The following is a 21,265-nucleotide window of genomic DNA, read 5'->3' on the forward strand; positions in this document are numbered from 1 at the left end:
GAATGCTGTGAAGAATGCTAGTTGCATGTTTAATGCCGGTAACTAACATACAATTTTCTTTCCAGATTCTTGTTCATCTGGGGCTTTTGACGAAAGAATCTGGATTCAAGATTGCTGAGAATGCATTTAGTGGCGGCCCACTTGGTGAATTAGTCCAGTGGAGTGATTTAATTACATCTCTCTACTTACTGGGCCATGACATCAGGATTTCAGCTTCTCTGGCAGAGCTCAAGGAGTAAGGAGATTACTTTCAATTTTGAAACTGGAATACAAAAAAAATAAAATCGGAAATTGTAAACTCTTGAAGCTCCTATTAACAAAGTGTATAATTTCTTGAAGCATAAAATGAAAGTGATAATTCACTAAACAGACAATAAGATTATTTTCATGAGCTAAATATGTGCTATAAAAGGATAATGTGTTTTCATTGTAGCTTCAGGCTCCTGAGACTTCATAAATGAATGTTGTTAAATTCAGACTAAGCAGCTTATTCTTTAACATTCCAGGTGCTTTAACCACCTGCAGTAAGAAGTTTTACAGATTATCCTAATTCTGTGTCCTCTTCTTCAGTTTCTACTATTCTTCATTCAGTATCTGATTTTAAAATAGAGGTTTAAATCCTTTAAACAGATTACTTTTGATGTAGTTAATTGCTTATGTTAGGTCACATTGCTGCCTCAGTCATCTTTGTCTTGCTTTGCATGAGGCGTTCAGCATTAGGCATAATACAGCTATTTTAAGGTTGGGAACATACACCTTTTCTGTAGCTCTCTTTTTTTTATAACATGACAGCATCATTTTGTAGAGAGCTCTTGTACCATCAAGCTGCCAATAGAAGAAATTATTTCCCATCATTTCAAAACACTATTTTTCAACGTTCGGACCACGTTATTATTATTTTTTAAGTGGATAGGATTTTTTAGTAAAATTATCTCATGCATATGCAGCTCTTTAATAAATGCTGAGGATCTTTAGCATTTGAATGTTTTTACATGGTTACTGATTTGGAAGAGATAAAACTAAGGCTTTTGTGAAAAGGTGAATTATTGGTATAACTAATATTATAGCATGAATTTCAAGGTAGATCTGAAAGTAATACTTTTCCATGACCCTTCTTTTTCCATTTAGGATTATGAAGAAGGTTGTAGGTAACAGATCTGGCTGTCCTACCCAGGGAGATAAAGTTGTAGAACTCATTTACATTGATATTGTGGGACTCACTCAGTTTAAGAAAACCCTTGGTCCATCGTGGGTACATTACCAGTAAGTATAATACTTATTTGACCTCTTAACTGCTTTGTTAGAGCTTTTATTGAATAACATGTCAAAATACTAAAGTGGGTACATTAACATTAATTGGAATTTATTTAAAAGTAAAAATATAGTTCTCTGTTGTCCTTCACTCTTAGGAATAAAGGGGCTGTTACCTCTTTGTTGCATAACAAATGTAAGGCCCTCCCCAAGCATGGATGGAATACTTGTTGTAGATTGAAACATTTTTAATTTTAATGAATTATATTGCTGAGTTGTCATCTTTGTCTTTTTCTTCTCTTTATCCCCTCTCACAAGTTTTGTTCTTTACATCTATTTGTAAATTAATAGGTGGGCTGAAAGATTATTGAATTTTGCTGTTTAGTTGGAGCAGAACAAGCATGTTTTGCTTGTCTGTGTTTGTCTCCATACTGGATTGATGGCTGTGGGGATTTATCTATTTAAATTTTATTGTTTAACAATGTCATATTTTCTGTCCCATCCCTAAAGATGCTGGGGACAGAATTGTCGTCGCGAGTAGGTCTAAAGAATAAACCTGCTGGTAATTGCAGTTGCTGTTGCTTCTGTAATCTATAAGCATTTTTCCATTAGGGATGGAAGATGGTTGTCACAAGAAATTACTTGGAATGGCCTTCTTATTGTCTGCGGTTTTAAAACCAGATTTCTTTTTGTCAATATCTTTAAATGAGCAAGCCTCACACATGTTGCATTGATATATATCAGCATGAAATAAAACCAAGTCTAAATTACTGACTTGGATTTTTCTAGACCTAATCAAATTAGCTGTGTTTCATGATCCGTAAAGTTCAGTAAATCCTAGCTGAGGAAAGAAATGGAAAGGTTCTCTGAAGGCAGAAGAATTGTGATTTTTTTTTCTACTTCAGGATTTGCTAGAACATTGCATCTTTTCAGCATAAATTTAAATAAAAGTACTGTGATTAACATTGCATATTAGATTACTCTTAATCTCCTTTTTAAAGTAGAGGAGTAAACAGATACTCTGGTTTTTAGGAGCCTGCTAATAAAGCTAATCCCATTTTCCACTGAGTTAGAGTTGGCTGTCTGTCTGCCAGATGTAATTGTCATTAGGTGATCACATACGGAATTGTGGTTGGGATAGAAAACCATGCTTAGGAAATTAGAACCAAAAGGGAAGAAGCTTTTTAAATTTCTATTTGGCATATTCTGTAGCAAAGATGGTGGAAATACACCATGACATTGAGTTTATTAGATCAGCTCTTCAAATTTTCTTGCTTGTTTCATGAATCATTAAAACTTAAGCTGCCAATCTGTTTTTCATTGATTCCTAATTTGTAGTAATGACTGACTTTTTTTGTTTAAGGAGAGAAGAATTAAATTTCACTGTAAATCCATATGTTGGGTAGTAGGAGATGTTTTTTAGCTATGCTTTTGAAGAAGAAAAAAATCACTAGTTTTCTTCCACAGCCAGCACTGTGTGTCTGGGGATTGAACAAGACCTCAGCAGGTCTGTACCGTTGCAGATCAGGTGTATTTATCTTTCTTGAGAGATTTTTGCCTAGTCACTTAGAGAAGACTCCAAAAGATGCCACAGTATTTCATACTATTAAACTTCTCTTTAAGTTATCTTTCTTGGCTTGGTTTGTTGTAAACTGCATGTTCCTGCTTATCCCCCATGGTTTTGGAAAATAAATTATTTCCTCCCTCTCTCTGCCAGCTTGTGGAATATCTTATGTACTGTGCTTCCTTCAATTTGCCTTCTTCCCCCCCACCCGATAAATAAATTCAGGGGTTTGGATCACTCCTTATAATTCAGGTTTTCATTGCATTTGTTGGGGATCTCTGTAGTTACTCGATAACGTTCTTCAAGGTCAGTGTAGAAAACAGGGTCCGGAGTCTGGCAGAGACTACCAGAGGAGAAGAATTAATTCATAGTTTCAAGCAAGCTTTCTCCTGTTAAACGATTCTGTTGCAACCTTTTATCTTACAGCATCACGAGTTACCTCATAAAGTTTGTCACAATAAAAATACTTTTAAGTTAAGAGAGTAAGCCTGGTATAAAAGACCATATTTACATATTCTTGTTGAATTCATTCCAGAAAAATGAGCATTATCACCTAGAGAGCTGCCTCGTAGGCCTTGTTCTTCACAAACTTTGCTTCCTCACTCATTAGTATCCCATGTCAGCAGGAATGATTCTTTCCTCTTGAAAGAGGAGTTGTGTTTTACGCCATATAGTTCAGCAGACATGTGCTGGTCAGCTTAGTCTGCTGTGTGCAGACCAGGCTCAAATATAAATGAAGTGTGTTTATTCACTTCGGATTGAAATAGAGAGGTAGAATTAGCCTGTGCCTTCAGAACAGTCTCTTCATAAGAGTGCGGTATGTAATCTTTAAGTGAACTTGAGCCCCGAGGAAAGTTTAGGCAATCTCAAATCGGCTTTCTAGGACTGGTAGCTCACAAGAATGACCTGCTGCGAGAGGTGAGTGCTTCTCAGCAGCTGGCATACTGCATTGTACTTCTCAGGTCTGTAGCACCAGTGACTCCTGGTAGCATCTGGGGTATAACTGTGCTTGAATAGTATGAACAGATCAAAACTGCTTCCATTTGTTGTGTGCACCGTATTGTCAAGCAGAATGCCTGGACAAGCTGCATTTTTCAGTTCTGAAGTTTGGGTATTTGAACGCAGTTTACATGCAATGAAGCAACATAAAAATTAGTGGCTTAATATAGATTGAGGGGTGCAGCTCATTGCTTTTCTTATCACCCGCATCCTCTGTACAGCGCAGATTAATCTGGTATTTTTTCATTTCTTACAGCCTCTCTAGCAATGACTCATTCCCATATGCCTAAAATCTAACTGGCTTTATTCTTGAAACAAATGAACATGACAGGTATCCTGAAAAATGAGCAACATTCCTGCTGTTTATGTGTTTTCTAGAATGCATCTGTTTTAGGAAGGGCATTTTCTGACTAAGTTTTTACATTTTGAATTCAAGTAGTGAGGGGCCTGAAAAATACGTGTGTCTGCAGAGCTTGCTGTAGGCAGACATGAGCTTGGCTGGGCATGAGCCAAAGCAGTCTGGAGTCTGTGCATGCATGCGGGCATGTTGCTCAGTGCACCTACAGAGCTTCCGCACCAGAACCGCTTGGGTTTTGAGCAGCTTGCTCCCAGGAAAATGTCTGCTGTCTGTCTGCCCTTCATTTAGCAGTGCCTGCTGGCATAGGTGTTTGCTGCTGACAGTGATGGGTGCTGCTGGACAGCACTGCTCACCCAGAAAAAGAGGATGTACAAGGAGAGAACAACTATAACCTCAGGTGGGAGAATGACCTGAATAAATATGTATAAATACTTCCACCAGGGCAGCCCAGTTAAGATTGTGCGTGTGCCCAATACATATGGAAAAATGCTAACTTGAAAAATGGTGGTAATCCTGGGTTACTTTTGCCCTTTTTTTTGTAAACACAACATTTGTCACTTCTAATATATCAGAAGAAAGAAAACATTGATGTGAATGCTTCCATGGGCAATTTGCTACCCACCAATCCTCATTTTAGAAGAACTCGTCTATGGTTTATGGAAATATTTTGTAGATGGGAAGAGTGCTTTCTGGCAGTGTAAAATATACAGTGGCGTCACACTAGTGTGTCAAAGGACAGCGCTCTGTTCTATGGGAGTGGTGAACCCCTTGCTTTTTTTCCTTTGGGTGTGGCAGAGATTTCAGACATAATTTATTTTAAATATTGTCAGCTTCAGTGAGTTACAAATACATATATAATCACTAGTTTTCAGTAGTTCCGTTAGCTTCGTAAAATTAGGAAATGTTCGGTTCCTCATTTTAAAGAGAAGATATGTTTGTTTCATTTTTAATTTAACGTCTATTGAGTCAACCAACGGTGGCAATGAATAGGCAAATCAGTCTCACACCAGTTCTTTCTGCTGTGATCTTCTCCTGTCTTTCTGGCTTTCTTCATGCCCTAATACTAAAAACACAGGTTTTGTGTCCCCTGCTTCATTGCTTCACTTACTTTCCATTGCATCATGTTTCCTGTACTGCTGCTTCAGAGGCCCTGTGTAAGTTGGACTTAGTGACACTATATCTCTATAAATAATTGGTGCTTACATACCTTACATCTGAATACAGGAAAACGAGAGGAAATGAAGCACATTGAGACATTTGCATGCACTGCAGTGCTCCTTACATGTATGATTTGACAGACTCCAGCAGAGCTGCAGGTTTTTAGTAGCTTTCACCCATTTTCTCATTCCCCTGCATTCATCTACCTGGCCAAAAGCTGTACATTTGCTAAGAATTCTGTTTTAAGGCCTGCCAAGAAGAAAGAGGGCTTTTATTACTCAATGATTCATCAGTGCAGAAGTTGTTTTGGTCTTGCTAGAGTATTTTGTATGATGCAGAGATAATTGCTACTGTTGTAAAATATTTTCATTGAGAACAGTTGACATAAAACACTGCACAGAAACTGATCTGTCAGCTTTGTTGTTTGGTGAATCACAATGTGTTGTATATTTTGACTTTCTTTTTTGCTTGAAAGATCTCTATGAAGATTTAAAAACAAAGTAAATTTGCCCCTTTTGTACTCTGAAATATAAAGGTGGTGTTTCATGTTGTTATGTTTGCTTTTTTTTTTTTTTTTTTTTTTTTGCTTTTTCACAATTTAATGAATACTTCAGTGAGAAGAGTGACATATAAGTGTGTAAGTGTGGTTTGAGGACTACATTTTTTCACTTTTTAATGCTGAACTGTATTTGGAGCTAAGTTCTGTTACCGTTTAAAGCCAAAAACTTGATGTTTTACCAATGAGGGTGTGTATGAGATTGAGGCATGGGAAATGTTCTGCAGAGTGGGAAATACAGACATTTTTAATAGGCACTTTTACCAGCTGCCTCTGTTCTGTGCCACCTGTGAGGTTGTGTTTCTTTCTCAGTGACAAAGTATGCCATGATAAGAGTTCGTGTCTTTACATCACAACCCAACGTGGCACATGACCCTACACAGCCTTTCAATCTTTTCATCAGATTTTGTTTGCGGAGGGCTGAAGAACAGAGGGTCAGCAGCTTTAGAGCCATATAAAACAATTCATTTGCAGTAGAGCCAACGGTCAGTGTGGCCACTACAAATCAAGTTCCTGTCCAAGCCATATCAAAATTTTATGTTTCCAAAATGCAGCCTTGTAAATTCTTGAACCTGTATGCTAGAATATGCACCATCTTATGTCGAGGGGGTGGGGGGTTCAGCACCTGTCACGTGCTGTGGATTCTTTTTTAAAATAACACAACTCGTAATTGAAGTAGGTTTGGTTTTTTTTCAAGGAGTTAATAGGACTTTTCAATTAAGAACTGAGTGTGAATCTCTTCTCCAGACCCTTTGTAATCCAATGCCAAGGCTTTTCTTAGTTGCAGACCAGTTGTTGCAGACATTTGACTTTTATATTATTTTTTTCAAATGTCTCTAACAAAAAGTTTTACAAACAAATGGCCCGTCTGATTGCAAGTCTGCAAATTAAACGGTCTTCAGTGCTTCTCCAGTAGGTCTAACTGACCCAAAAGTCGGAATCTGGAGACTAAATACAGTTATCTAAAGACAAAATACTTTTCTGCTCTGATCCTGGTATGTAGCCTTTGGCTGTTGTACTGGTTTTGTAGTAGTGGGTAAGAACATTAGGAAATAAATGAAGAATCCTCTCTTCTTCTGCCTAAATTCTACTTCAGAGCCCCAGGAATGTAGGTGACCGCAGTAGTGTTCCCATAAGCTATACTTGGATGTTGAAGCATGAATTCATTTTCTGAGAACAAGGAAACCAAAACCAAGCTCCAGGGTTTCTGTTTGAATGTCTGAAATGTCCTTCAACTTCCTGATTGTAATGCCTTTGAAATTGAAATGTACCTTCAGTTTATAAATCATTCACAGTTGCAAATACAAACAAAGCACATCTTAATTATAACTATGTACACATGCTTATATATACATAAGCTTGTGTACCTGCAGTAAGTCTTTATTTTTTTTTCTTTTAGGTGTATGCTAAGAGTTCTGGATTCCTTTGGAACTGAACCAGAGTTTAACCATGCCCATTATGCCCAGTCTAAAGGCCACAAGACACCATGGGGAAAGTGGAACCTTAACCCCCAGCAGTTCTATACGATGTTCCGTAAGTATCCCTGGGTTTATAAAGAAGTTGGGGTTTTACAAAAGAATGCTGTCATTGAGAATAATTTTTGTATTATTTAAAACAAGTTCATGGCTTAATAAAATGCATGTAAAAGGGCAGAATCATAAGTGTAGACTATGCAAATAGTCTACCATACTTCCATACACAGAAAAAAAGCACAATAGCAATGTAAATAATGATGGGGAACATTTTTCTTAGTGTACCTGTGGAAAGTGGTGGCTGGCATTTCCTTCAAAAAAAAAATTCTCTCAATTTTTGGAATGGATTTCTCAAGATTTTCACTGAACTTACTGTTACGTTGTGAACATTTATCCTGAGATGAACTGATTCTCACTTTTTTCCCAGCAGAGTACAAAGCTATTGAAAAACAAGTAGTAGATGTCAGTATTGTTATAAATCTTTGAGGAATCTTTAAATATTCCCTACCACCACCCCAGCAAAAGGAATTCTCTGTAAATTTTATTGTATTAAATGATTACAGTGACCTATTCTAGTGCTAGCCTTTGACTTTATGGAACTCAGTTCTAGAATTAAAGGATCATTCTTTTGCATGCCATGATATTTCAGGTTTGTTATCTCTGAAAAGCACAAAAAGATTCACCACTGCCAGCTAGCTTGAGAACATGTGAGGCTTAGGAAAGAGGAAGGTGCATGCTGTTACTTGCAGGAGCTTCTCAGCTCAAGTCCATAAGGAAGTCCTGGGCAGTGACCAGCCTGACCTCCGAAGTTTGGTGGTGGTTCCTATCTGAGGCCAAGACCAGGGACATACGCTTTTTTCTTTTTTCTAATCAGACTTTATAATCACATCTTCTAAACTTTCCTGCTCGCAGCAGAAGTATGCATGCTGCTGTCTAGCTGACATGCTTTTGAATTCAGTTGCCTTGTAAAATTCTTTGAAGAGGCATATTTTGCCTGTTAACATTTACTGTGCAAGTTTTTTCCATTCCCAGTTACGTAGAAGCAAGCAACTGAAGGCGTGGCGGGGAAATGGGACTTGGGAGTGGTTGCAGAGTTAGTGCCTGGACTTCAGCGAGCAGAGCTTGTTCTCCGTCCACATGACTTGCTAACATTTTTTGGTTTGTCATACATGGAAAATGAGCCAAAGGCTCAATTGTGCTGTATTTAAGTAGACCAGCTATTAGGAAATTTGATTGTGAGATCCTGCTCAAGATAGCACCAAGGGTGACGGTGCACTTGAGGAAAGTATTTGCATGAATACTTGTGGTACAGCTGTGTTTACTCCTCAATCCCACTCCAAGAAAAGCAGAAAAAAAGTAAATCTTTCCTATGGGGAAGATCTCTGTTATCTATAGCAGTACAGACTAATGTTACATTCTATTGTTTGGAGCACGTCACTTCATAATGAATTTTTGGAAGAGAATGACTGTATAGAAACTTGAGTAGGTAACCATTTCTGGGTTTTAATACTGGAAACAACTGCTGTTTTGCCTTTGCAGGGAAAGTGCTAAAGAGATTGCAAGCAAACTCATTCTGAAGCATGAGTGATTACAGTGCTATAGATTGTTCAAGGATTTTGTTTCTTCTTGTACTAGGTGCTGAAGCATCAGAATGTTTGGATATCTCAAGTTTATTTTTGTATTTTGCCCTCTGCTGCGGAGACAGCAGCATCTTTATTGGGTTATGACTGAAAGTGCATGTTATGAATCAGTAAAATTTTTACACCAAATTGGAACCCTGGACACCTTCCCAAGATCCCCAGACTCTATTATGTTTTGAGAACTCTGATTATAAGGGCAGAAAATTATTACTGAGCAAAAAGAAAGCCATGTTCAAACCTGCGGCATATTACCAAATGCTTGAGCTTTCCAGAAGCATGAGGTTTTTTTCCCTTTCTATGTTCTTTTTAAAATCTTTTTTGCAAAATAACAGCATTGATACTTCTTAAAACTGCGTGATCTTGCTTAAAAATCTGCGTGCTTTTTGTCAATGATATTTAAGGCACTGAATTCCACCAGTTCTATAACTTCAACAAAGGTTTATTTTTCGAGTGTGTACTGCCTTGCCTCTCCTTTGAATGCAGTCTCTTATCCAAAAATATGAAAGGATACAAAAATGCCCCTTTTCAAGAATATTTGCAACATGCCATTCACTATGCTAAATGTTAAAAAGTCCTTGGGTTTAAGCGAGTGCCTAACTGTTGCTGAGACATTTTTTCTGTGAAAGAAAAATAATTGTCACTTGAAAGATTAAATATAACAACAAAGGGAACAGTGTACTGCGTATGGTTTCTGTTCTATTGTGTTTTCCAATTTTCTGGGTTTGAGGAATCAAAAGTAAAGCCTCATACGGCAATAGATTTTTCTGTAGAACTTTGACTATGGGTTTAGCATTGTATGTCATGTGTCTGGGGTCTTTTTTTCCTCCCTCTTTTCCCCCTTTTTTCCACCTTTTTCCCTCTTTTCTTTGCAAAACGCACTTACTAACAAGTTGTCAACTTGAATTAACCGAATTTGAAAGGTGAGACTTACAGAAGAGATCCAGGTTTTCATTGCAATGCAGTTTTGTGTAGACATGTGGAGCTGTGCCACTTTTTAGATAAGGTCCAAACCCCCTACGTATTGCAGTATCTTTTATACAATAGGGATGAATTCTTACCTGAAGCCATGAATATTGGAGTCCATCCATGCAATTAAACACCTTTTCACCAAACAAGCAAACAAAAACAACTTAGCTGTAATGAGCCTACAGCTCCGTGCCTTTAAAGGAGGAGAGCAGTACCTAGTACTGCTGGATGTCAGCGCTGAAGAAAGACCCAACAGAGGCTAAAACTAATATAGAAAATTAAGACTGAATTTCATATCCTTTGCAATTAACACAACAGTTTTGATCATTTCAGTTGTCACTTTTCAATGTTTTAACATAGATATATGTAGTGAATTAGGCAGTGAAATTTCTGTTCTGATTTGCATGGCGTGACTTCGTAGGCTAATACTTAACACAGATACATAATAGGCAGCAAGCTGGATGGAGTGTTAGCTCTCCCACTATAACAGGTGAGCCCAGGAAATTCACTAAAACGTATCACATTAAGAAACAAACAGCTTTGTTAACCAGCATAAATCCAGTATCCCTTCAAATTGTTGGTGTTGTGTCTCTGGGATTGTCAAGCTAGATTCCTTCTGGTTCTCTTATCTCTAATAGTAAAGTAAAGCTGAACACACAAAGAATCGTTATCATTGGCCTACGTCCAGCTGCAGAGCTTCATTGAAGGAAATGAGCCAGAAAATAACTGCTTACTTTAGTAGACGTATGCAGCAGGATTTAAAATTAATAAGAACTCTTCTCAATAATAAAATAAGCAAATGTATCTGTGTGAATGTAAAGAAGAGAAGTGATCTGTTGTATATTGCGTTCCTTATACCTACTTTTATTTTTGTCAACGCTTATACTTTTGTAATGTTAATTAATGTTTTAAAGGTTTTTGAATATTCTCCACTTCCTACAGCTCACACTCCAGATAACAGCTTCCTTGGATTTGTGGTAGAGCAGCATCTGAATTCCAGTGACATTAAACACATTAACGACATCAAAAGGCAAAATCAATCTCTCGTTTATGGCAAAGTGGATAATTTCTGGAAGGTGAGTTTTCCATACCTGATATGTTTGAGCAAATTTATTTTGATCAATATAATGATGCATAATTCTAAACTTAAGTATTCCTTTTCTATAGATCTGTTATTTTTCTGAAAATAACCAAAAAATTCAGTTGAGCAATTTGAAGTCTTTCTGATGAACAAGATTGTATCAATCTAGACTGAGACGGATCATTTGTTATTTATGCACACTTTCCTAATATAATACATTTTGTATAGTCTTGATATCCCAATTTTAGAAAATGCAGAAGCTATTACAAGTAATGTGAAATTGAAGGTGTCAGAAGCTTTGTAGACTTTAATCATTTTTGTAAACAAATGTTTCAATGATTTATTTTCATATATCTACAAACAAAAATGTGCTGTATTTTACACTAGAAGCTGTGTTTCACTGAAAACCCTAGAAGTGTGAAATCTCATTTTATCTCCCTGTAATATCAGATTTGTGTTTTTTTTAATACTTCAATTGCTGCAATGTCTCTTCCGTTTGCAGAGGAGAGCTCCAGAATAACAACACTGAGGTTTGGTCGTATTTTCACCAAGTATCGTATGTTGGACTGTTAAGCTCACAGTGCTCTCTGCTTTATGTCCACTGTCCCTTTTCTGGAGCTCTTTTTTTCTAGGCTCACACACCTGGGAGTATAAATTTTATGCAGCTTTCAAAGGAAAAGGATTACTCATTAATAGCAGGATTTCTTTTGACTCACCTCTGTGTGTCCGTACACCCTCTATGCCTGAAGACCTTATATTTAAAACTTTTCGTCAATTGAAAACAGCACTCATCAGTATGTGCTGCGTCATGCATAGGACCAAATGATACAACAGAGGGGAGCATCTGTTTCTCACATTTTCCTTCCTTTTCTCTTCCTTGGCATAAGAATGTCAATCTTACAGTTTTCTGACCCATAGGAACAACATTGTCTGGTAACTGTGACTATGCAGGATGCATTCTTGAAAACTAAGTAAGTGGTCCATCTGTGAGACAAAGCAGAAACAAGGGAAATGGGAGAATGTTAAGAGGTTTTGTGTTAGGGAAATGGTAGAGCTGAATGCTTCTTGGCTCCTCTGTTGAGAAAAATATGTATATTAGTTATGCTTTCTCAATTTCAATCTCTCAGGTTTAAATTTGGTCTGACTGCCCTAAGCTATGTAATCAGTGTCTTAAAAGGAAATTTTGCTTAGCATTGTACTAGATACTGTGGCAGTTACTCTTTTTGAGCTCATGGAATGGCTTGGTTTGTCCCCATTTGCCCTCTGTTCTTCTGCCTGCAGAATGCTGGTGCAGAGCTGGGTTCCTTTAATTCAAGTCTCTTCTAGCTGAGGCTCATGTTCTTTTAGTTCCTGATCTCATTTTCAGTCTCTCAGGAACCATTGCATGTAATAATTGTCTATACTTCCCGACCTGATTTGTACTGCCTATCAGTAGAACAACCTGTTGAGTACTGCTTGGATTTAAGGAACAAGATATTGGCATAGTCACCAGCATTTGTTTTTTTTTTTTTTCTTCCCACTGATATATATATCTTTTTCAGTTTATTCAGCCTGCATTAATTCAGAAATATGTTTTAATAGATTATATGCCCAGAGGGAAGACTTGTGATTGTGTAGTCTGAGATTTGGTGTGACACAGAGGATATTCATGAGCTGATTAAGACAAGAATATGGCTTTTTTGGAAAAGAACATCCAATCTTGATTTTTAAGTAGCACACAGTGGAAACCCCACTACTTTCCCTGGTAAATTCCTTAATTGCCTTCTCCCTCAAGACTTTGCATTATTTCTAGTACAGATTTGCCAATCAATTTCCAGTTTTAATAGCAGGTGTAGACTTTGTGTACTGGACTGATGTTTCTGTTCTGTTTCCCTGTAGAAATACATAGGTTGAGGTTAAAGCAATCTGTAGTCATCTTCTGAAAAACCTCTATGTGCTGAGCCACTAAGAACTTTGTGCTTTCTAATCCTTAAATGTTCTCGCATGTCCCTTTTTGCTGAACCTTTTCAAGATTGTTCACATTCCTATTGAAATGTGAGTGTTGGCAAAGGCTGTGTGGGCCATAAGAGCCTTGAAGTCAAAAAGAAATACTACACGCATTATTATGCACGTACCCTTTTCACCATTGGGAACTCATGTTTAGATGGCTTCTCAGCCAAAACCCTTATTTTGGAATTGCTTTTTCCAAGTCAGTGCTCCATTTCTGTAAGTAATGCCTGTCTTGTTTCTTCCAAGAGGTATAACTTAATATTTGGCCGTATTAAAATGCTTACTGGGTGCTTGTTACATGAAGCGCAACTTAACTGTAACTTGCAGACTGTAACAGCAGTCATGCCTATCTGCACCAGTACGTGAAGTGCAGTCACCGCAGATAGGCTTTGAATTGGTGACAATATGGGATGTCTGACATGGAGAGAGAAAATCCGGTTCTTGTGATCACCAAAAGGCCTGAACTAATCTTGTATCTGTAATTTATTTCATGTTTCCTTCATTTTCCCTGTGCAATGTTATTTTGGCACGTGGCATGTGCTGACCAAGGTTAATCTATTTGTCCCACTACCTTTATATTGCACATGGCCAATTAACAAAAAGTGTAATCTCCACTGAACACACGGCACTGCTGGTGCTGGTCAGTCGTTGGGGAAGCACAGCGTGACGGGGAGGGTGCTCTGATGCCCAGACTAACGTGCTTTTTCAGAATATTGTTTGCAGATAACTTGTTAAATTTTAAACCAAAAATTGTTGAAAAGTTGAAATGGAACTGAGGACACCACATTGTCAGTTCGGAGTGAATTCTTTTCATTTTTCTTCCCTGGGAGTGGGACTAGAATAGCTACCTGCTGTCTTGGTTACCTATCGCCATGGACGAGGGTCCTTCTCTGCACCTAGCTAACCATGTAGGAGAAAGATCCCAAATTATTTGTCACTTCATATTTGCTAGAAATCCCCATACACCCATCACTGCTGCATGACCAGACAGAGTTGGAGAGGCTGGCTCAGACCACATGCTTAAACTGGTGAACTAACCGGGTTATTGTAGCTAAAGAGAACTATGGATTGCTTACAGACAACGCTCTGACTTGCCACCTCATTCAATGGGGTTAAACTCTGATGTGAACATGATGAGTGGTGGAGTGAAAGAACACCACGATCTTTTCTGTCAGCTCTGCTGGATACAGAGAAATACATGAGCCCATGGCCTGAGACCAGCAGTGTTAGTCCCACGTTGCAGTGGGGAAGTCCGGATATGTCTTGTTGGAGGTCAGGAAGGATGCATGCTGCAGACTGTAAGAAATGTCCTCTTGTTTGTTTTCTTCTTACAAATAAATCAGTTGTAAGTAGATTGAGGATTACAAATAGATGGCTGTAAAGAATTTCACTACATTTCTAAATATTATTCTTAAAGGTAAGTTATCAAGTGCAACACTTATAAATTTTGAATGTTTGTAATCAACAGTTAGGGGTTTAGTGTGGACCTGGCAACACTATGCAGTAAAGAGAGACCTCTCTTTTCCTAAATGTAAAAGTAGGAATAAAACATGAGTGAAACCTCTAATTCTCTCCATTATGAGAATGTGATTTAATGACAGAACATTTCAATTCAATTCCAAGGGTAAGTTTGAAGCCTTTCATGTCGCCTTAGCTCCTTTCTAGGTCTAAGTCTCTTTGTTCTTCTTTCTGCAACTTCCCGTCATACTATTCCAATACTTCTGCCTTCAGTCCTAAGAAGAAGAGTCACGGTTCATGATACATGCATCTTACACTTGTATCAGTCTCAGTTATGCACTGCATATACCACTGGATTTTGGCTTATCTTGGGGCTGACGCTTGGGCGAATAAGCACGCAAATATTTGGACCTCTAGACTTAACAGTATGCATTTAGGAAATACGCAAAGACCTGTCCAGGAGTTCTTTCTTACCTGAATTGCATTTGTCAAATTTTATAAAAGCATTGCGTTCTGACTTTTTTCAGTGTTTGAAGGTGTGGAAAGGTTATATGAGCTGTTTTACATGCATTTTGCAGTTTCAACTTTTGGCCTCTTAATCCACTTTGGGACACTGAATCAAGATGTTGTGTAACGTAATGAGCCTGTAGCTCTGCATATGTGATGGTTCATTCCATTCTTTGCGGAATTTACCATGTTCTGTGAGGTTACCCAAGTGGTCTAAAATTGTAAAGAATAACAATAATCTGTGATAACCTCAGGCTGGCAAAGTCATAGTAAAACTTGTTCATGCCTTCTGTCTACCACGTCAAGGAAGTGAAAGGAGTTCAGTTCTTCCTGCATCGCATTTCTACTATGATTTTTTTGTCACATTAATACTTCTTACATTTTCATCCAACAAACTTAAAATTTCAGCCCTTCAGGACTGAAATTGCTATGTCTTGCTGTCAACATTGTCTTAGGGAAAGACTTATCAGACAGTTGTCATTTGATTTCTTTGATGAGAAGGGCTTTATGATGCTTTTAAAAGTAGGTGGAAATAATTGATGTACAGTAATAACAGTTCTGCACTCAGTGATCAACAAAAATGTCTTTCCTGAATGGCAAGTTTATTTTAGCTGCTAAAAACTTGTTTCAGAAAAGGCTTGCATGACTCTTAGTCACCGCTACTCTTACATTTTGGTTCTGAGGAGAAATAATTGCCTCTTTTGTGATGTGATTATCTTTCATGCTGTAGGTCTAGATTTGTACTGCAGACACCAGACGTACAGTGAATAATGCAATCTGACCCAAACTCTGCAGAGAATGCTGATTTTGCATTACTACCCAGCAGCCCATGATCTGTTCTCTTTAAATTACCTCTGGAAAAGTAAAAATCTGCACTTTATTTTTATTCCTTAAGAAAAAAGAACATTTGAATCTGCATTCAAGCAAGCAAACTCAGGAAATGGATTAACAGCGGAAGGAATGTTGGTATTTTGTTTGTTTACAAATCACATTCCTTGATTTATTTACTTATAGCCCTTGTATTTATAAATGCTGTATTTATGCTCTCTCACTTTCTAAACATTAAAAACATTGAATTAGAATGTTCTGCTCACTTAAACCATACCTCTGTCCCCCAAAAGTGCTACTGTAAATACAGGTTAGAAACCTGTTTCATCCTGTACTGCTTTTCTTTCCTTTTGCTATATTCCCTGTTCTGTAACAAGCAGATGCTGGTACTTATATAGAGGACTACCTCAATGCAGTAGGAAGATTCACTTTGTTATAGATGATTTGGGAAATATTTTGGGATACACTTAAGGTCCATTATGTGTATCAAAGAATGTTTCCAGCAGGATTTAAGTGATGAATGTCACAGATGTTTCTCAGAACCCCACTGGATTTCTATTGGCATCTTATACGAGCAGGAGACGTGAAAATGTAATAATTGCATCAGTCCGTGTTATGTTCATCTTTGCAAATGAGATAATGGGTAAGATGATAAAATGGCAGCATGGCCATTTGAGATCCAAGATTTATCTAGTTTGGTATTCTGACTCCAGAAATAGCCAAGTCTTGATGTGTAAGAAAGAATGCAAACTCAAACATCTCACAGCAACCCAAGACAAGTGCTTCATGGACTCCCTGGGACAGAAGTTGTCTCTGTTCAAGAAGTAGAACCTTCAACAACCTTGGAGCCAAAAGTTCAGTTCCTCAGGAACTTTACAATCATTATTTTGCAAAGACTAAATAATTTTAATGGCAAGTCTTTTATTTGAGAACAGCTAAATATTACATAACAGAGTTTGCAAATCTGTCATTGCATTCATAGAAATGAATGTGTCGTTTTAGGTAATTCTGGTTCTGTTCATTCCAGTTGTTTGCTTCTCTTAATATTTTTCTTGAATTACTTGGAGTGCACTCATGTTACCAGTTTGTGTGACACGAGATAAGATGTGCAGCAAGTGCGTCACTGTTCTGACTGTTCATGCAGGTCATCTTGTCATTAATGCCCATGCTTCACAGCTTCCTCTTTGCATTCAGAACACTGAAGCCAAACTCGCAGGCTTTGTGTGTAATACGCTCTAGACAGGCAGGACTGAGTTCTGCCTCTGACAACAGGCCGGTGCTTCATCGTGGAAAGAAGAGGAGGCTACACCATTTATATTTCTCCTAAACATTTGCAAAGTTCCAGAATGGATTTTCTCTTAACAAAATACATGAGCTTCTCCGCAGTTTCTGACTTGTTACTTTATTCTACAAATAAAGGGAGAAACACCTCTTTCAGAGTAATTCAAACTTGAAATGCAAGTAAAATAAGAGTAATCTTTTTTAATAGTTTGAGTTCATTAGCAATAACAGCAACTGTGTCAAACAAGAAAGCACATTTGTGTCCATTTGTTGGCTACTTTATATAATACTTAGCCCAGGACATTGAATGGTGTGATCTTGGCATAGCCACCAGACCAGAGCGGTTCGGTAATGAGGCAGGCAGTTTACTTCTTCACAAACAGAATTGCCAGCAGAGGAAGGTACAGTTAGAAGCCAGTCGTTGTGACATTGAATAACCTGTGTATTTGAACATCGATCACCAGTTCACTTGGTAAGGAAGTTTCAGGAAGCAATGATGTTCATTCTTTTAGGCCTGATGCCTTATTGTTCCTCCATGATTTGAAAAGACAGGGTTTTCCCAGTCTGCTTGCCCTCTGAATGAACTTCAGTCAAATTGTTGGCCAGCTTTCACGTACGTACGTCTGTGGAAGAACAGTGCACGGAATTTACATGACAAAAAATAGTGATTTGAAGTAGAGTTCTTAAAAACTCCCTTGCTGCCAAGAAGTACAGAAACTTGTTGCCTGATTTCAGAGTTATTACTAAGACTATGTGCAAATATTGAGGGAAAGCCTCTGATCTGTGCTGCATACTGGCTGTAAATAGTCTTTAGCTAATTGCTTTTGGAATGCTAGTAGTCTTTAAAACTCAAAAACATATGGCATTGAAAATTAAAGTAATTCTTGTTTGCAAACTAGGGTGGTGTACTGTTTTCTTGTGGGTTTTTTGTTTTGATTATTGCAACAATATAGAACCGGTACTCTGGGTCTTTTCCAAAATGCTTTTAAAACTTTAGGTAACTGGGATATTTGGAGGTGTCTTGTGATTCACATACCACGTACTTAGACAAGAATGTGTTTTCATTTGGCAAGAGTGCAGCTTACCAGGTGTAATTCACCCTTTTCTTCACAATGATGATGAACAATAATGAATTTTGTTGCATCTGTGACTAAAACAGAATGACAGTTTGATATTTCTTTCTTTTTCTCCTTTTAGGACAGGTATTGTTTAGGCGGTGCTAAGAATACAGCTATCTGGTGACCTATTTTCGGTCTAGTTGGAAATTAATAGGACCTTGCTATTTATTTATACAAATGCTATGAAACAAAAAAGCTGCAGTTTTCTTCCAAACTAGTAACAAAGAAAATGAATGGTGTATGAAATACCAAATATCGTAGGAACCATGTAAAAAAATATAAGAACCATCATGTAGGAGTCATGTAAATAAAAATAAGAATAAGAAGCTTCTTCCCTTTCTAGCTTCTGTGGTACAAGACACAAAACCAGCTCTGACTGAAGACTTATGCTTGAATTGTGTAAAATATTTTATTGTTGCTGTTGCAGGATAAGAAGGCTTATCTAGACGTCATTCACACCTATATGGAAGTCCATGGAACTGTTCACGGGACAAGCACGATGTATATTCCTGGCTACGTAAAAAACCACGGTATACTCAGTGGGCGAGATTTGCAGTTTCTGCTGAGAGAAACCAAGGTAAGTTTGTGAAGAAGGAGAAATGGCAAAAATAGCTAAAGATAGACAGTATCTCACCTCCTACGATTGCACTCCTAATTTTAAAGTACTGGAAAAATAAATGGCCAATAAAAAGGAGACTTAACTGTCTTCTGTATGCTAAAAATACATTTTTCATCATGTCCCTGTTTTGTGGATTGATAGCTGTTCCTAGAAAACTGGGACCACAACCTACAGTCAAAGAGAGATGCTTAACAACCAGCTTGAAAAACATGGATAAATGCATTTTTCATTTTCCTAAATGTGGTATTCAGCTCAAGATCATCAGCTGAGAGTATAGTTTTAGTTCTGTAATGTGAAAGTTAAGCATTATCCGAAAGACATACAACAGAAATGGTTGCTCTGCCCTACCAATGACTTTAACCTAGGCTAATCCTACTCTCTAGGGTAGAAAAGAAAAAAGGCAATCACTTCATGCTCGATTCAATTCCTTCCTCTGTTCCAGTTCTGCAGAGACAGAAAGAGAGAAAAAAAGTATGTGCCTTTTGTGGTGTGCTTTGCCTGTGGCCCCGTAGTCAAGGGAGCTCAAGATAAAGGACAGTGTATACATTTAAATAATTTTTTGTCCAGGAAATCAGAATGCTTTGTTGGATTTTCAGTGCCATTCCCATAATCTTTGTGGAACACTTTACAACATTAAAATGCTTTAGTAGACTAACTTTAAGTAGAATGTTTAACTTTTAGTTGCTGAAATAAATGGGTCATGTTTAAAATTAGCAAAAATATATGGAACTTACTCTCCATTGCTGATGGTTTCTTGCTGTGCACTTTTACTGAAAGAATCTATTAAATAAGAAAAGAAAAGGCAAGTACTTTTCCAGTCTTCCCACACAACTGTAGAGATCTCCTTTTTGAAATATTTGGGAAAATGATGGTAATTTGACATCTCTGCGTGACAGCTGTTGGCAAATTATGACTTTTTAAAGGCAACCACTGGGTGTATGCACTTGATGCATACAGATACACATAATGTTGCAGATTAAAAAGTCAACATTTACTTTCATCATAGATAATACTGAGATTACACAGCTTTCACCTTCATGGAGTCTGAAATCACTGTGTTAATCATAGTACTAACGTGGGTAGAATATTGACATTGTAATAACCCCAAGTACAAACAATGACTTCTTTCTGGAAAAAACTGCATTCTGTTCACCGAAATAGTAAAATAAGCTAATGAGCTCCTTATTGAGTTGCTGAAGTCCTGATTTATAAAGAACAGTTCATAATACTAGTTATATATGACTAAGTCTTCATCTTGAATTCTTTGTCTGTCTTACACGCGTTATAATAAAAAAACATGATTTTCATTGTTAACTAGATAGCCCATCTAGTTATTGGTTATATTTTCTGTGTACTAAGATGCCACGTAAAGACGCAATTTAGGACAAATTGAAGTTAATGCATACTATGCAGTTTACACAGGGTTTTATGTCAGGAAGTGATGAGACTAGCGTTACTCCATACTTTGACTAGTAATTGCAAGACCGAATGGCAGCTAACTAGATTGTGACTGTGAAGTACTCCTGTGCTCAGTAAGTTCCTTATTCTTCACAAGCTGTATTTCTGTGAGAAGTGTGGACCCAAACTGTAGTGTTTTCAGAGCCCTACAGGCATTTTAATGATTTCCTATACAATTGTTGTGTTGTTAGATTATTTTTTTTTCCTCCTAACATTGAGGAAAGTTCTTTGAAAACTTACTGTTCTTTTTCTTTTCAAACAAGTCACCCAGCTAAAGGAACTTGCACCTGTCAACTTACTTTCCACTGCCTCATTTTGCCCTTAGACAGCAAAATACCGATAGGTAACCATCATGATTCTTGATCGGAGCTTTGCAGTCCCAAAATTTGGTCTCTAAAGTAGTTGGTACAGGACACAGTTATTCTCAAAAACATGCAGCTGCCATTTTCTTCTGGAGTATGTTACAAAGCAATGTATTTCAGAATAATTATGCTTTTTGAGCAGGAGGGGGCTGTTTGAGATTCATCATGGCTAGCTCAGCTGTGCAGTGCGTGACAAAAAGTGGAGATGCCAACAGTTCCTGATGAGAAGGTGGAGAGCCATTCATCACGTCAGAGGAAAATAGGGTAGGCAAGCTGGCAGCCTTCCTGCCAACTTAGCTGACTTCCAGCCAAGTGGGCAGCTGGAGGAGTTGGACCAGGCCGTATTGGAAGAACGAGTACAGAATTTTTGAAGAACACTCCTCCTTTAGAGAAAGTTTCAGATGCAACTTTTTGCTTCCAGTCACTGTGAGTTTTTGAGGGAATCCAGATTCTTCTATTAAATGGATTTTACATTTTCTGAATGGTGATTCATAAAAGCAGGACCAGTACCCTGTAGAGGTGGTTTGGGAAAATTCCTGCTGCAGTGTTGGATAAGTTTAAATAGGAAAATGAACTTTTACTTTTTTTTATATTGCCTTT

At 37.7% G+C, this 21,265-nt stretch overlaps 1 protein-coding gene across 2 annotated transcripts in view; it reads left to right on the forward strand.

The window, feature by feature from the left end:
• Positions 1-21,265, forward strand: part of MGAT5 (alpha-1,6-mannosylglycoprotein 6-beta-N-acetylglucosaminyltransferase) — a 116,520-nt gene that overhangs the window by 75,670 nt on the left and 19,585 nt on the right. For both annotated transcript variants that reach the window (XM_035330822.1, XM_035330823.1), the window contains exons 8-12: positions 66-235; positions 1,129-1,263; positions 7,286-7,419; positions 10,907-11,040; positions 18,654-18,803. In XM_035330822.1, the coding sequence (XP_035186713.1) occupies positions 66-235; positions 1,129-1,263; positions 7,286-7,419; positions 10,907-11,040; positions 18,654-18,803 (723 nt within the window). The remainder of the gene's footprint in view (positions 1-65; positions 236-1,128; positions 1,264-7,285; positions 7,420-10,906; positions 11,041-18,653; positions 18,804-21,265) is intronic.

This window comes from Oxyura jamaicensis, chromosome 7, assembly GCF_011077185.1.
Source record: "Oxyura jamaicensis isolate SHBP4307 breed ruddy duck chromosome 7, BPBGC_Ojam_1.0, whole genome shotgun sequence".
NCBI classification, from domain to species: domain Eukaryota; kingdom Metazoa; phylum Chordata; class Aves; order Anseriformes; family Anatidae; genus Oxyura; species Oxyura jamaicensis.